The 17,912-nt window shown below is 51.6% G+C and overlaps 1 protein-coding gene across 1 annotated transcript; it reads left to right on the top strand.

The window, feature by feature from the left end:
• The first annotated feature begins 15,908 nt into the window (after window positions 1-15,908).
• LOC123420720 (EP1-like glycoprotein 3) lies at window positions 15,909-17,472 on the top strand. The gene has a single exon (XM_045107417.1). The coding sequence runs from the start codon at window positions 15,959-15,961 to the stop codon at window positions 17,378-17,380; it is 1,422 nt and encodes a 473-aa protein (XP_044963352.1). The 5' UTR covers window positions 15,909-15,958; the 3' UTR covers window positions 17,381-17,472.
• The last annotated feature ends 440 nt before the right edge of the window (window positions 17,473-17,912 follow it).

A 17,912-nucleotide genomic window follows, 5' to 3' on the forward strand; every position in this document is an offset into this window, starting at 1 on the left:
GTACCAATCAATACCTCCAAGAAGGGACGTGACGATGACGACGCTGTCGCCAAGGGTTTCCCCCGGTACTCGGCGGGGAGAAGGAAATGGTAGCCCCGACGCCCTCCAGGAAGGTCTGGCAGCACCCTTAGACAACACCGTTGTGACAGCCCGATGCCGACGTTCCAGAAGATTCCCCTTCTATTCCGTTTTCGTCGTGTGTCTATTTTCTTTTGTCGCATCATCATCGCATCATGCACATCATAAGCATTGCATCAGCATCCCGTTGCCGCCCGTTTTCAAAACTTGCATCCGTTAGTAGTTGCCGGTTCTCGTCGTTGTCCGTTCTGAGTCCGACCGCACACGCACGCGCCCGCGGCATCGTTCGAAACCCTGTTTTTTAAGTATGCTTAAAACTTTCTCTGACCGGATTGAGATTTGACGTGCGGTCTTATTTTAATATAGCTAGGCCGCCTATCGAATTTCGTCGCGATCGGAGACCGTCTGGTACCCGAACGGTCGACCGTAGCGGCACCGTATTCGGTCTACCGTCGGACGTCTGTCGGTGTTTTAAAAATCGTTGTCGCGCCGCCCGTTCTCCCTCTCCTCTTCGGATATCCCCTCTACACGGCCGCGTACCCATACCCACGTTCGGAATCGTCCGAATCCGACACCGCGGTTGGATCCGGAACGCGATTCCGGTTAACCGAGCCCCCCCCCCCCCCGTTTGTCTATTTATAGACCCCCATGCATTATTCAGACAACCCCTCTCTCTCTTCCTCGGGATCCGCGCCCCTCAAACCCTAGCCGCACTCTCTCTCCTCCCACCCACCAGCCGCCGCGGGCCCGCCGAGCCCAGATCGGGCCCGGGCAGGCCCATCCGCGCCGCCGCCGCGCCCGAGCGTTCTCTGGCCGAGCTCCTCCTGCTGCTCCTCGTCGCGCCTCCTCATCGGAGCGCCACCGGAGGGCCTCGCCGGAGTTGGCGTCCCTGGCCTAGGCGCCCCGTCGCCGTCCCTGGCCAGGTCGGAGCCCCACCGGAGTTACGCCGGCCGGTGCGCCCCCTCGCCGCTGCCGCCATGCGCCGCCGCCTCTCCCGCATCGCCGCCTGCTCCTTGCGTTGTCCCGCCGCCGCCTCGGACACACCGATCCGGCCGGTCCCTTTGAGCCCCCTGTGCTCCCGTCGCCATGCACCGCGGGTCGCCGCCGCGGGAGAAGGAGCCGCCGCCGCGTGCGATCCAGATCGGGGTCACGATCCCGCTGGCGCGCCGTTGACCGCGCCGTCAGCCTCGCTAGCGCCTGGGCTGGCCTCCTGTCGCCCGCCAGCACCGCTGGCCCGTCGTCCCCGTCAGCCTCGCGGCCCACCTCGCCCCCGGGTCGCCAGTCGCGGCCCAACTCCAGTGCGTCGCCGCTCCCTGGCCCAGGAGCCTCCCCAGCCGACCAGGCCGGTCTGATCCGGCCCAAGGTAAGCCTCCCTTGCCCCTGTTCCCTATTCCTCGCCCAGGCATCCGATTGCTATTTTGCGCCCCTGTCGGCCCATGTAGTATTTTAAGTTTTTATTTCGTTTTAGATAAATTCCAGTAAATAGATATATTTAAATGCCTGTAACTTTTATTCCGTAAGTCGAAACGAGGAGTATTTTATATGGTTTTGGGGTAGTTTTGCGAGTAGAACATGATTCCACAACTTGCACATTTGTTTGACGTTGTTTAGCGTGCTGTTTGCCTAGATAAGTGTGCTGTCCTAATAGGTTTCGACCCGTATTTATTTTTCGTGCAAGACCGGGTTGCCCGTATGCCATAGATAAAATGTCTATGTTTTAGGGACCATTTTATCTTGTATTTTAGGCCAGTCATTTGTATTTTTGCGTGTATGGATTGCCGGTAGTTTATTTTCCCGTATATAGGTGATTATCTCGCATTAATGTGTGACATTATTTTGTGTTGCAAACCCCACATATTTTATATGTTTTCGGGATAGAAAAATCCATGTGATTTTTCTGTGCAATTAGTTTTAGCTTTTGAGCAAGTTAGTTCGCGAGATATTTTGCTATGTTGCCCTTTTGTTTAATTCGTAGGATTTATTCCGTGCCTCGTTTGAATTAGTTGTCAACTAGGGAGTTGATCTTGGATGTTTTGTTTAGCCCCTGGTGTTTTTGGTTGCAATAGAAATGCATGTTTAGGTGTGTTTTGCTTGCTCTCAATTTGCTAGAAATAGTGCTGTTTTGGACGTGCTGAAATATTTCTAAGTCTGGAATCTGTTATTATTTTGTTGCTGTCTTGTCTTGCTTGCATCTTGTGATCTGTAGCTCTTTTGAGGTTGATCCAATGGAGTTAGTTGTACCCCTTGTGTTTCTCTAGCATGCTGTAAATTCTCACGCCATTTGAAGTCCTGTAGCTATAGGTTTTGCTGCTGTCAATATAGCTTCAGATCGAAAACTGCACTTTCATGAGGTGTAATTTTCACTAAGTCTGAAATAGTGTGTGAGATACCATTTTGTGTCTTCTTTTCCTAGTGCTCCTTGCTGCCATGCTAGTTGTTGTTGGGTGTTTGTAGTAGTGCATCTTGCCCTCTTCCGTGCCATGCCTTGCTTGAGCTTATCGGAGTTGTGTAGCCGTAGTTGTGGGGTGTAGAAAGTGCTATGTGGCTGATTTTGGCAGATTGTAGTCATTTCTTGTTTTGCTCGTAGTTTTTGAACCGTAGCTCCGATTTGAACGTGTCCTACATGAAACTTGCTTAGAATCTCATTTAGTTTCATTTTCCCTTGCTGGTTGGATGTTTTGAAGTGCTCGTGACCGCCGTTGCATGCATATTGCATTCATGCCATCATATCTTGTGGTGCTTGTAACTTTTGATCCGTAGCTCCGTTGGAGATGATCTCTATGTGTAGATTGCTTGTCTTGACGCGTAGAATCACGTGAACCTATTTGTTTTGCTGTTTAACAACTAATTAAATGTGTTAGCTCAGATCTGGACAGAATTGTAAATTAACATGTGAGGTCGTCTCGGAGGTGCTATATGTCATTTCCGACCTCACTTAAAATGTCTAGATAGGTAGTTTAATTTCCGCTCCACCTCTTGCATGTTTGACAACATTAATATTGCCGTGTAAATAACCGGGAGTGAACTAAATAATTCATATGCGGAGTTTCGTCGATATGCAACTCGTTGCATATTGAACTTCACTTAATGTGTAGTTTTGATTGTGTGAAATTGTCATGCCGTGACTTGCATGTATTCAGCTGCTCATGCATCATTTGTGTTGTGCATCGTGTGGTGAATCTCGTGTGTTGATTCGTGTTTCCGGTTTGCTTCGTCTCGATAGAGTTCAACAAGCGTGTCGGATGTGAGGACCCGCTCGACTACGTCGGTTCGTCTGCTTCACGGAGGCATTCTTCTTCCACGCGGGATCTCACGCAAGATGATCATTTCCCTAGATAACATTACTATCATTGCCATGCTAGTTTTATCGCTTCTATCGATTAAGTCTCGTTGCCTACCATATGTTAAATATCAGCCTCTCAACAATGCCATGATTACCCTCAACCTGTTCGACCTAGCAAACCACTGATTGGCTATGTTACCGCTTGCTTAACCCTATGTTAGCGTTGCTAGTTGCAGGTGCAGTTGCTTCCATATGATTACATGGGTTCCTTGCTATATCACCCTATTAAATGTTATTTAATTTAATGCACCTATATACTTTGTAAAAGGTGGAAGGCTTGGCCTTTCTAGCATGGTGTTTTGTTCCACCTTTGCCCCCTTAGTTTTCGGCTACTGGTGTTATGTTCCATAAATGAGCGCTCCTAACACGATCGGGGTTGTTATGGGGACCCCTTTGATAATTCGTTTTAGATTAAAGCTGGTCTGGCAAGGCCCAACATTGGTTCTACATTTGCCCAACATAATAATTTGTTAAAAATTTGAGATGCATAGGGCGTCAAGAACCCGAGGAGTAATTTTACATAAACAGGGGGGCCAGTGCTGATGGTGTTGGTCCCAAACGGTCTGCTTGCGGGGCCACCACGGGGAAACTCGAGGTTTGGCACCCGTAGCTAGTTCCATCCGTCCTGTCCTGAGAACGAGAAACGCGGCTCCTATCGGAATCGTCGACACGTCGGGCGGCCTTGCTGGATTAGTTTTACCTTTGACGAGATATCTTGTGCACCGGGATTCCGGTGATGCTTTGGGTAATCTCAGAGTTAAGGTTTTCCACTAAGGAATCTGACGAGATCGCGAGCTTCGTGATTGAGGATTTCTATGCGGCTTGTGGTAATTTGTGATGGACTAGTTGGAGCACCCCTGCAGGGTTAAATCTTTCGGAAAGCCGTGCCCGCGGTTATGTGGCAACGTGAAAGCTTTGTTTAACACTGGTTCTAGATAACTTGAAGTTAACTTAATTAAAACTTGCCAACTGTGTGCGTAACCGTGACTGTCTCTTTCGTGAGTTCCTTCTCCGATCGAGGACACGGTGGGGTTATGTCTGACGTAGATAGGTGTTCAGGATCATTCTTTTGATCATCAGTAGTTCACGTCCGTTATGCATAGATCTTCCCCCTCTTATTTCTTGTACTCGTAAGTTAGCCACCAAATATATGCTTAGCCGCTGATGCAACCTCACCACTTAACCATACCTCATCCATTAAGCTTTGCTAGTCTTGATACCTTTGGAAATGAGATTGCTGAGTCCCCTGTGGCTCACAGATTACTACAACACCAGTTTCAGGTACATGTAAAGGTTACTTGACGCGAGCGCGTTGATTGTTCATTTGGAGTTGCTTCTTCTTCTTCTTCTTCTTCTTCATCAATCTAGGATGGGTTCCAGGCCGGCAGCCTGGGATAGCAAGGATGGACGTCGTTCTTATTTTTCTCGTTTGTTTTCGTCCGTAGTCGGACCCTGCTCTTACTCTTGTTGATTATGTAATGTACTGATGTGACTCTGATGTAGCTTGTGGCGAGTGTAAGCCAACTCTGTATATATATCTCATCTTTTCAGTACATGTACTTGTAACGATATCCATTCTTGCGACACGACGAGATGCGCTTCTATCCCTGACGAGGCCTTCGAGCCAAATTGAGGATAGGGTCGCATCTTGGGCGTGACAACCGTGCAGGTGTCGGCCGGGCCGATAGGGATTTCTCCTGATCCCAACCTTCACCTCGGACGCGCCAGAGCCCGCTACCATACCGACCACCATCCCCCGCCAACACGGTCTAGAAGCTTCCCACACCGTCTTCCCGGAGAAAATACGCGAGGTCTGAAGAAAGGAGACGTACACATGCCGGAAACCAGGAGTAGCAGTACAGTAGACACGCGCGAGGGACCGACCTCCACCACTGAGGTAGTAGCCGACCCGACGCAGCAACTGAGTCATACCAGTAACACGGGCCCACGGGACTGACCAGGCCCCCGCCCGTGAAGCCATTGTTGTTGTGATGCAACAGGCGCGTCAAGGCTTCGCCGATCCACGTCCGAGCAGGAGCACATATCCATCCGACCGCAACTAGCACCGCTAGAGGACCGACTCGGTCCATCTAAAACCCAAATGGGGCCCAAGGGCCCAGATCTGGGCCGTGGGCGACGCACCGGACCAGCACACCAGCGGCCACCACCACACCGCCAAGGGGCAGCTCCACCGCGGACAGGCCACCCGTAGATCACCAGACCGTCTATCGGTCGAGGCACACCGCCATCCTAACGTTCCCTCAAGTGGGAGGCCATGATGAGCGGGGAAGGGAGGTCCCACTGCCGCCGACACCGCCCCGGGCCTTGCCCGACGGCAGGGAGGGGCTGGGAGGAAGGGAGCTGGCGGCTAGGCGAGCGGCACTGCCCCGGCCGCCGCTCGGGGTGACGCGAGGGGCACAGGAAGGTGGGGAGGAGAGGGAGGGGAGGGGAGGGCGTAACCGACATTTCTGCTAAGTGGGGCCCACCTGCTAGCCCCGTGTATATGCAGTAGCAGCGTAGGTATCAAAACCTGTAGACCTCGGGTAGGGGGGCAAGTTGTGTGATCGGGTCGGTGGTTAACAAGAGACAAGGGACACAACATTTTTACCCTCGTTCGGGCCCTTTTTTAGGAGGTAAAATCCTACGTCATGCTCTTGCTTATGTTACGGTTGTATCGAAGTACACAGTTGATATACCTTGAGATCATAATTGTAGTCTAAACCCTTGGGGTATGATAATGAATATTTTTTGTTTGTACGGACTAACCCCTTGGGATTACATAGGCATCGAGGGTATCAATGATTACACATGGTCGGTTGCCATCTAGGGATTATATGCCGAATCTAACAACCTGCTTGGAGCGCACGTGAGATCATTGGTTAAGTCTGATATGCTTACGCCATAGGTTAGAAGCCTCCGGAGTCCTTCCTTCTTAACGGGTTGTCATCCCGACCCATGGAATAGGACGGCTTGGCAAGGACCCCCTAGTCGAGGACACCTTCAGTAGCCCTCGAACTTGTCTTCGAAGCCAAGGATGGTAATCTTTTTTGGATACTATCTTCAGCCTGATAGTCTTCGGCTTAGTAGGCAAGTTCAACAGCCCCGCCCAAGCATATGCACAAAATTCGTACATCCGGAACTTGCCTGTGCTATTCTTTTAACAAGGGATAAAGCCAGTTTGGCCACTCATTATTAGAATGCATCTTGGCTTATTCGAAATGTGCAACATTTCTAGTCTTGAAGACTAGATTCATAGGCTTGTTCGACAGTCAATAACTAACAACTTTTTCCAAATCGTCACCATTCGTGACATCACGCGCATCCATCATGGCTTACTTGAATCGTGGTTTGAGGCAACCCTCTAATTGGCATGTTGTATCAAAACAGAGATTGTGCCCTGCATTTTAGGGGATATCATCAATCAATTCTTTCACCTCAAACGTCCATAACGGCACGGTTAACCGAAACATGACGACTTTTATGGCGGAGCGGATGGGATGCATCGCCTTTTTACCGGCTTATAAAGAGCAGGGGTTGTGAATCTTTTACCTCACGACTCCCTTTTGTTCTAACACCCAAACCTTCCAGCTCTCGCACCCTCAATCCCCATTTGCAAGCTCGAGGCTTTTTTCCAGTCTTCCACATCATATGCCATGGCCAAAGCGGAACTACAGAGGAAATGGGTGGCTTCCAAAGTCACCGACGCCACCATCGAAGAGCTCCCATCGGTGGGCTACATACGTGTTAATGCCACCTGCAGGGTCCCAGAGCACGGCTAACGCGTCCCTACTCCCAAGCCAGGGGAGTGGGTCATCTTCATCCCCCACCTCATTTGGGGTCTAGGGTTCCCCTGCACCCCTTCGTGCGAGGAATCCTTTTCTTCTACTCGCTAGATTTCTACAATCTGGCCCCAAACTGCATCATGCACCTCACCACTTACGTAATAGCGTGTGAGGCATTCTTGCGGGTGGAGAGGCACTTTAGCCTATGGCAGCAAACCTTCTGCGTCAAGCTGAAGAGAGGTGGCGATGAATTCGCCGAATGTGGGGGGCCCATGATCAGCAAGCTCCAGAAACCAGAGTGGCTGAAGGGTATCTTTATTGAAACTGTGAAGATCTGGCAGAGCAAGTGGTTCTACGGCACTGAACGCTCATCGCAGACCACGCCGTGCCTCCCCCTTTACAGGTCTACCTCCAAGGAATTTAGCGTGTCCTGGCAGAGGTAAGGCCTATACTGGGCCAATCCAGAGGATATCGCCACCCTACAGGAGAGTATCTGGATCCTCGAATAAGAAGATTGAGCTGGTGAACGTGGTGGACGTGATGCTGCATCGCTTCATCCTACCACTTCAGCTTCGGGCCAGCCTGATGTGGATGTTCGAGCCCGAAGACACCACAACACTGTGGAACTTCTTCCACAATGATATTGATGGTGTGTGGATGACCCTTTTTAAAAAACCCCAAGAACAAATTTCCCGAGACGGGCCACACATCGGCTATAAGGCCTCGTGCGTCCCTTCCGCGGTAACAACAATGCCGATGATCTTTAATAATACTGGATTTCATATTTACCTAAACCTTCCTTTTTTATTTAGAAATGAGGATCCAAGGTGGCGCTTATCAAATGCTCGTCACTGCTGCCCAAAGACATCAAGACCCCCGAGCTTCACGCCCTATTGTCAATGGTGCCTCCAAAAGCCCCGGCTAAGTCCAAGAAAGAGTCAAAGAAGAAGAGGAAAGGTCTTCGGATCCGTGATACATTAGACGCTAAGTCCGAGGATGTCAGAGTCATCTCCTCTGACAAGGAGGAAGGAAATGAAGAGGAGGATAAGGGGACGGAAGGTACGTCATCCCCTACAAGGAAGAGGATGGTGTCTTAAGAGCTTGCGTGGGCCTACACCGGCTGCAACCGGAGGTGCCTTATAATGGCCTCGAAGCCGCTCCTCATCAGGCTCCTGCCAAGGCCGACGTCATCCTTTAAGATTCGGAGGACGACCTCGCCATGCCCCACAAGAGCAAACCACCGCCCGAGGCGGTATTTTATTTCATTTACCATGCACTGGTCCCTCTCTTTCATAAGTCTAATTGGTCTTTTGTCTTTTTCAGCTCGCAATTCTCTCGTCTATGTGACAAGGAGTTATCAAGCAGGCTTCCTCTAGCCAGCGCATCCAGGAGCGTCATCCTTCCCCTCCCGCCCAAGACGGGTTGGGGTGGTGACTTCTCAAGCTCCACTCGTGCTCCCCACGGGGGACAGTGCCAGCATCCCTATGGCCAAGGTAGAGACCTCGGTGTCCGAGGACCTATTGGGTAGAAACCCTTCCTCCATGGAAAGGGAGAAGTCGGGCGAAGCAGCATCCTCGGACCCAGTGGATCCACATCCACCTCCGCAGCCCTCCTTAGCTTCTACTCCTTTAATGGAGAGAGCCGAGGTGACCCTTCCTTCCCCTCCTGTTGTAGGGCAGGATCCCAATGGGTGGACAAAAGAGATGTAGGCGGCCATGACTAGCTCCTCCACCCTTGCAGAGCACCGCGTACCTTTGGGTGCAATTTTTGTTTAGAGGTAACCTTCAATCTTTGTTTAGAAATTTCATTAATGCTTAGAGTTGCTGAAAACTAGATGTATCCCATAGCTCTTAGCGGATGAGTAGAAAATAAGTGGTCTAAAGACCTATAGTTCTGCAAACAAATATCATGAGTGCATAACCACAGTAGCCCCAAGCCGTGAGTTAGATACAAAGATGAGACCACCATAGCCCTGAGTTAAATAAGTGAAAATACAGCAGCCCCCGAGACCCTAATAGGATTAACGAGGCCAATCAGGGGATCGATATCGTGCGAGGAGGCTGATCTTGCACTTTTTCAGGTGTCGGCTTCGGCTTCCGTATCCAACTCAAGGGAGTTGGAAGACCTAAAGCATAAGCTTGACCGGTCCGGAAAGGACATGGATCTGCTCAAGAAGCAGATGGCGGGACAACAAGGTAAATTCATAAAATCTTTAGTATTTGTAGATTTGTATGACATGGATTCTTAGAGCTTCTAAATTGTATTTTAAATCTATCTATAGCTTTCTCCACGGAGCTTGAAAAACTCCGGCCGAGTTGCGAAAAACTCGGCAGGAAATCGAGCATGAGAAGGCTGCAGCGAAGCAAGCCAACAGAGAGCTGGCCAAGGCTAAAGAGGTCGGTGAATAGCAGGCGGCCTGGGTCGCGGACACCAAGGAAGACCTGAAGGGGATTTACGCTCAACGAGTCATCCTTCAGGAAGAAACGAACCAGCAAGTAGCCAAGTGTTCCAAAATGAGCTCGATTTGTTAGGAGGCCAGAACCCAAGCCCAAGCGGATTGCAAAGTGTTGAACCAAGTGAAGAAGATCGCCACCGATAAGTCATACCTGCTTTGCTGCACTTTTGGTGAGAGCCGTTTTGCCCATCTTACACAAATTTGGTGTTCTTGAGAGACCTTCAAGATAGTGTTGTGGTGTGGTGAGCACGTATGTGCCCACTATCAGAGAAGATCTTTTGGGCTCAATTCCAAGCGTCCGAGCACCTGCCTCTTCTGAACAATCAGATGAAGTAAATGATGGACTTGTTTAGCATGGCACGACCGGTGATGAAGGACATCTGTGTCAACCTCTGGCCAGCTAGGCCGATGTTGACCAGCTTCTTCGGTTTGGTGAACAGGCTGCAGGATGCCAGCCCCTAGCTACATTCCTGGAAGAGGTCGTCCTGTTTTGACGAAAAAGGGTTTCCCCTACTTTGTATTACAAACCAACCAAACAGAACATCCGACGAGAGGTGCTGGGGCGGAAAAAACACAGTCACGAACAAAAAAAATGGAAAAGAAAATACAAAAGAAACAAATACCGACGCAGGTGGATCGACAGAAAACAGAAAAGACTCGCAACCGCTATGCCCACTAAGAGTCTTCCACCAAGTTCCAAGACTCCAATGCACCGGTACCCATCAACACCTCCAAGAAGGAATGCGACGATGAAGGCGCTGTTGCCAAGAGTTTCCCTCTATACGCAACGAGGCGCGAGGAAGGGTAGCCTCGACGCCCTCTAGGAAGGTTCGGCGACACCCAATGGCGTCACCGCGTCAGTGTCGGCCGGGCCGACAGGGGTTTCCCCCGATCTCAACCTGCACCTCGGGCGCTCCGGAGCCTGCCACCAAGCCGACCTACACCCTGCACCAACACGTTCTTGAGGCCCCTGCGCCGTCTCACCACGACGCTGTAAGGAGAGACCTGCACAGCGATGAAGATGAACCGGGACTAGGAGCAACATCACCGTCGGCATGCGGGAGGGCTCAACCTCCACCGTCAACGACGGTAGCCGACCGGCCGCAATAGCAGGAGCATTCCAGGCCCGTGGCAAAGGCCCGGCCATGACCCCCCCCCTCCCGTGAAGCTTCCGCCATCACGCTGCATAGGCACACCATCGCGGCGCCACCCCTCCCCTCTCCAAGTTGCTCCTCCTCACCACCACGCAGAAGACACCGCACCCACGCCGGGAGCTGGCCCGCTAGGACCTAGATGGGGCCCGCAGGGCCCAGATCTGAGCCGGAGGCACGTCGTCGGCCACCCGCACCACCAGGGCGTCCTGCCGCCAAGGAGGAGCGCCCCCACCTCACCCGCCGCCGGCCACCACCACCGGGTCGGCGGACCGCAACCGGCCGAGCTGCACCGCAGCCGTCCCCTGCCCCGGGAAGGGGTAACGAGCGCGCGTGGAAAGGAGGGCCCGCCGCCGCCGGCACCTCCTGGACCAGCGTCGAGGCGCCCCTCGACGACGGCGATGGCGAGGAGGGTGAGACGGAGGAGGAAGCCGCCCACGGGAGAGGAGCTCGCATGCCGTCTCGGCCACCTCCAGAGAAGGCGGCGCGAGGGCGGATCCGGGAGGGGGACGAGGGGGACGAGGGCGGAGGAGGGGCCTGACCGGCGGTTGGCGGCCGACGGCAACGGAAGGGGGAGGGGGAAACCCTAGGTCGCTCCTGTTTGAAGGGCACAGAACGGACGTACGCGTCGGTGATGGTACATTATTTGAAGATTAAGCCGCTAGGCATTGCGTCCGCGCCTCCAAAGGGAAGAATATGTCATACATGTCGTATTAGCTCTGTACCAATACTGTGCGTCTTAGCGACAGCCTTCCATACTCACTGATTGAGGCTGCTCATAGTGGAGAGTAACATATAGTAGTATCATGCATATGTTACTATTGTACCATACTACATTCATAGTGCATAGTATCATAAACAAGCATCATAGGTGATCTCATTTATTGACATGTATGACACATAGTAGCATAGCATTTAACATGTTACGGTATCTACATATGTTACTTTAATCATCTCTCTCTTCTTTAATTACTTGCCACATCACCATGTTTGCTAGTCCCAAGACTATGTTACTAGCTATGATACCCCCACTATGACTAGCCTGACTTTACGTCCAACGAGTCAAGCCGATCTAGCACCGCAATGGAGACATGCTTGAATAGTGGGCCATTTTCAAGAAGAATAAGAGTTGGGGAGCGTACAACATGTATGTATATTAGCTGCATGGCCAGTAATGTACTTCCGTTTTAAAATAAATAACTCAAAAATAACTTAATTTTATATTATTTTAATATAAAATTGAGTAATTTTTGAGTCATATTAGTCAATGCTAAGAGTAGATGAAACTTAGCACATGACCACTTGCTGTAGCCAGGTAAACACATAGCACAATCCGTAAAAAGTTTCTATTTAGGGTTTCCCTCTCCATTATCGAAGCAATTATATTGATGAAGTGCTTAATTGGCTTGCTACTTTCAACTGTTTCATTTGTTGATTTCCACAGTTCTTCTGAACCTATTTTTAAAAATTGGCTTCCCCGTGCCACGAGGCATCGTAACTTGAATTGAACCATCAGGTATTCTTAGCATTTTATTCATAATATTTCAAATTTTAATACGATGGCCTCTGATAACAAGGGTTTTTCTCCTCAAGTTGAATGGGTTTATTAACCAGAGCGTTAACCCTCGTGGCAGTCTGCAAGTAGGCTGCAAGCAGGCATATCTAATAACATAGCAAAACCAAGCTCTCTTACCCATCATTTTTGTATGTCATTCAATGAATCAACCACCTGATTATCCTTCTGAGGGCAGCAATTGTATCCAACCACCTATTTTGTGTACAAAGAAAGAACGCAAATGGTCGATCACATGATACACTGGAAGAAGCAAGCGCTACAATAAACTTATCGGACTGTGAAAAATTATTTCAGGATTGACTTGTAAATGCCAATCCATTTGGAAATTGTTTTGGTCGACATGATGCATCCTCCTCATTTTTTTTAAAAAAAATAGAAAAGGAGGATGATCCCCGGCCTCTGCATCTCGAAGATGGATGCAGCTACTTTATTATTTATACACAAAGATCTTATAAAACAATACATCAATATGTCTGAAGCCACCTTCTTGGCAACATCTGTCGCTACTCCTATCCAATGATGAAGGACTGCAGAAAGTGTGAGCCACATATCCTCTCACACAGCCTAACATCTAAAGCCGGAGGCCCCGATCGAGCTACATACCGGGTCAGGGGCACAAACCGGTCCAACGCACCCTCATAAGTCGTCGCCGTCGGTTTCCATCAATCCATCTTCAGAACAGTTACTCACACATCGACCTTGCAAGGCCTGTCATCGATGCCCCCACGGCACCAGACAACGCCTCCTCCCTACGTGCGCTCATCATCACGCATCCGTCGCTGAGACTTTGCCGCGCCTCGTCGCCGAGACTCCACGACGTCGATGTGTCACAGGAAACGCCGCTCCACCGTAGATGCCGACCAATGGTCCCTCGAGGCCGTGTGTACCTCCATGAATGACGCCCCCAAGAGGGAAACGACACCAAAACGTCGTCGTCATCCGATCTACTGATCTAGGGTTCCCCCGAAGGTAGAAGAGAGTGGCCTTGAACTACTCCTCCGTGATGCCTTAAGGAAGGGAGCGACATAGACAACGCCGCCATCATCGGCCTTGGCAGTAGCCAAAAGCAAGCTTTCATCCAGATCTGTTCGAAAAACCCATCTCTCCTGCATGGGCCACCACATCCTGCGACGTCCCCGTGAGCGGGATCCCAAGATCCGCCGCCACCAGCGACGCCACAGGGACCCACCACCTGATCGTCATCCCTGACGAAGGGATGGCGCCACCACCTTGTTCAGATCCAGCAGCACGCCAACGCCTCGTGCTGCCCCCAATCACATCTGTGAAGGAGGAGAGTCAATGCGCGCGCCCAACACCGCTTAGGGCCGTCGGACGGCGCCCGAGTCCGAGGAGGACCGATCTGGGATTGTGAACCCCAGACCCGCCGATGCCAGCCTTGCAGCGCCGCCGAGATCCCATCGGGCCGCCACCCGAGCGCACCAACTCCGCCTCCATGTCGTACGCCCAGGGAGGCCGTCGCATTTCAGCCAAAGGATCCCCTCGTAAAGAAGGGAGGAAGGGCCGCCGTCCGCCGGGCGAGCCCGGCCTCCTCCGACGACGGCGGGGAAGCAGGGGAGAAGGGAGGTTGAGGGCGGCGGCGGCTAGGGCGCCCGAGTTCCCCCCTGAAGGCGACGCGAGCGGTTCTCGGTTTTTTCTCCCTTCTCCTCATTTTCTTATTAAGTGCCCTCTGCTCCATATTCTCATTGTTAGAGGTAAAAATGCTATTCCATGAGCTCTCTCTCTCCTGGTAATTTCCCCATTGTCTTATACTTCGACGGTCCTCTGTTGATGCCTTGGCTTAAACTGCTTATCCCTATTGTTTGACTGACCACTTTCCGTGCTAGCAAAGTGAAAACTTCTGTTAAAATGCCTTCCAATCCCTGGTTCAAGACATTTAGATATTACATCATGCCTATTCCTTTTATTTCTCATATATGGCTTGAAATCTTGACTTCCAGCCAACAAATCTCCTGTCTTTCGACTCGTCATTATACAGCCAAGTTTAGTCCTTTTCTTTGTTAATTCACTACCTTGCTGACATAAGTGCATACTACTACCCTTCCTTATAGTGTGAGCTTTTTGATTTGCCTCTCTAATCTCAGTGGCAACCGGTTCTTTTATCATATTGGATTCCTTTTAAAAATGAGGAGATGTCCGTATGCACAACTCGTTTGCAAATGGTAGTTCCGCCATGTGAACTAGCAGGAAGAGGTTAATTTTTTTAGTACAAATGAAGTAGACTAGTTCCGAAGCTGATATTACAGTACGATTTTACTAAAACACTTCTAGATATGAGATAAGTATTACACATATAAACCATAGTATATTGTTGACTTTACGTGAAGATTCATGTTGGTATTTATTTTTCACTTTTTTACCTTTTTATACTTGATTTAATCATTTAGATGTGCAATAACGATGTCACATCTATATGTGTCATAGACACATGATTAAAGTAGTATCACTCAGACGTGGACAAAAAAAAATGCAAGCACGCACATATACGGAATCAAACGATTCTATCTATTCTCATGCAAATCACAAAGGGAATCGTTTCCCACCCGCGCGCCGGCCGAACCGACGCGTCGGTCGCCCCCTGGCGCGCGCGGGCCCTTGCAATATTTTTTCCATCTGCGCGCTTCTCTGGTCAATGGATGCAACATTTTGCGTCTAAATATGTTGCAACCTGCGTCATTTTTGCTACAAGCGTTTTTTACTATATTTTGTCTCAGTAAAAAAATGCATATAAGTTTCGTTGCAACTCTAGTTTGTCGGATTTTTTGTTAGTTTTTTTACTTTTTGCTACAACCGTGTTAATTTTTGCTACAACCGGCATCATGTTTTGCTGTAACCGTTCACTAAAAGTTGCATACACGTCACGTAAATTTTTGTTACAATCGACGTTTGACTTTTGCTACCACGTACCATCAGCTTCATTTTTTGTTACGATCACGTAGATATTTTTTTTCTACAAATTTTATTTTTTACAAATTTTATTTTTTATTGTAACCGTTGAAAAAATTGTTGCATGATATCGAAATTTTGCTGCATAGGAGGAAAAATGTTACATGCGGATCCAACGATGCAGACGACGCGGGGTTGGTGGATCCTGATCACCCCAATCACAAACTCTCTTACAATGAATTAAGCAAGCACTCATGACCGGACAGTATCGTACTAAGGTATGTATGCGCGTGCCACCGACAGGGCGATCGAAGTATAACATGCAAGGAAATGAGCTCGAGGAACGGTACAAGAAAACCATGTACGTACGCGCTGTACATGCACACATGCGTACGGCGGGCAATAAGCTGGCCACCGGCACACCTCGCCGCCACGTTGCGTGTGCGTACGTACATACGCGCGCGCTGACGGGTCGTGAACCAACGGCACGCGGCGGCGCGGCGCCATCCCGGTCGACGACGACGACTTCCACGCCGGAATTCCACATGCTTCCTGTCCACACCGATCCCGATCGCTTATACTATAAAAGAACACGCTCCGTCGATCGTTCCTCCACCACAGTGCTCCATCCACTATCACATCACGATCACGATCAAGCAGTCACGGCCCATGATGCACCGTGCCACGATCATCGCGCTGATCGGCTGCCTTCTCGCCGGCGGCGGGGTTCGAGCGCAGCAGCAGGAGCAGCAGAGGTTTGACTACCCGGCGGCGAGGGCGCCCACGACCTGGGCCAACACGGACGCCGGCCTGCCGCACCACGTCGTCTACACCGACGGCTCCGTGGCGCGCGTCGCCCTGCTGCGCCTCAACCCGGCCGGCTTCGGCCCCTCCTTCGCCTTCGGCTTCTTCTGCACCAGCAGCCACGGCGCGGCCCCGTGCGCCGGCTTCCTCCTCGGCGTCGCCGTCGTCTACTGCAACAGCGGCGCGCTCATCACCTCCGTCACGACCGGCGTCCCGCAGGTCGTCTGGTCCGCCAACCGCGCCAGCCCCGTGGGCGAGGGCGCCTCCGCGGAGCTCACGCCTGAGGGTGAGCTGGTGCTCAGATCGGCCAACGGGTCGGCGGTGTGGTCCGCCGGCGCCAAGGGCCGGTCCGTCGCCGGGGTGACCATCGGCAGCGACGGCAACCTGGTGCTGTTCGACGGGCTCAACGCCACGGTGTGGCAGTCGTTCGACCAGCCCACGGACGCGCTGCTCGTCGGCCAGTCGCTGAAGCACGGCGCGCGGCTCACCGCCAACGCGTCGGCGGCTGACTGGCGCGACGGCAGGTTCTACCTCACCGTCGAGGACGACGCCCTGAGCGCCTACGTCTACGCCACGCCGCCGCAGCGCTATTTCCACCTCGGCTTCGGCGAGACCGCGGTCGGCGCCTACGCGACGTACGCCAACGGGAGCCTCACGGTCTCCGCCCGGCCCGGAGCGCCGTCAGTGGCCGTCATCCAGCTGCCCACCGTCGTGGCGGGCACCGTGCAGTACATGCGGCTGGAGCACGACGGCCACCTCCGGCTCTACGAGTGGCGCTCCGGCTCGGGCTGGGCGCCGGTGTTCGACGTGCTGCGCCTCTTCCCGGACGGCGGCTGCGCGTACCCAACAGTCTGCGGCGCGTACGGCGTGTGCACGGACGACACGCAGTGCAGCTGCCCCGACGCGGCCAACTTCCGGGCGGTGGACTTCCGGAGGCCCAACCGCGGCTGCGTCCCGACGAGTCCACCGCCGACGGCGTGCGGCTCCTCGTCGTCGCCGGGGCGGCGCGCGCAGCACCGGCTGGTGTCGCTGCCGGGCACGGGCTACTTCAACGACCACGCCACGAGCATGCGGGCCGTGGAGCGGGTGGGCGAGGAGGCGTGCAAGAAGGCGTGCCTGGACGACTGCGCGTGCGCGGCGGCGCAGTTCTACTACGGCCCCAACGCCGGCGACGGGTTCTGCTACCTGCAGTCGGAGGTGTTCTCGATGCAGACGGTGCGGCCCGAGGTGGTGCACTACAACTCCACCATGCACATCAAGGTGCAGGCCGAGTCAGCCAGGATCTGATTACTCCCACCCTGAGCACCACGAATTAAGTTCTATGGCATATATGTTGAAATTCCAAAGTTGACCATGAGAATGAAATAATCTTTTCTCCATTCTCCCTAACTGAGAGGCAAAATTTCATGTTTTGACCCTTTTTAAAATTTTGATCCGGATCTGACCGTTGTTTGTAAATAAATCGGGGTCTGACCCTCTTATAAAAAATTCGTCGAGTCTTTAACGGCAGGGTATAACAGGCTACCGTTGACCTCTCTGACGGTAGGAAACTTATCCACGTCAACACCACGGACCCGTACAACCACACATGATGGCGGTAGCCTGTACCCTACCGTCAAGGTGATCGTCGGTAGGTGTGAACACCGTGCCGCATACTAAGGAAAAAAATTGATAGGACCTGCAATTCTACCATTAGAGACTACGGTGATAGGTTGTTATACCCTACCGTTATAGAACCTGATGATAGGAAAAAAAAATCAGATCCCAAAATTTGTATAAATTAAGGTCAGATTTGAATCAAGTTCCAGAAAAGGATCAA

The sequence above is a fragment of the Hordeum vulgare genome, unplaced genomic scaffold (assembly GCF_904849725.1).
Source record: "Hordeum vulgare subsp. vulgare unplaced genomic scaffold, MorexV3_pseudomolecules_assembly, whole genome shotgun sequence".
Lineage (NCBI taxonomy): Eukaryota > Viridiplantae > Streptophyta > Magnoliopsida > Poales > Poaceae > Hordeum > Hordeum vulgare.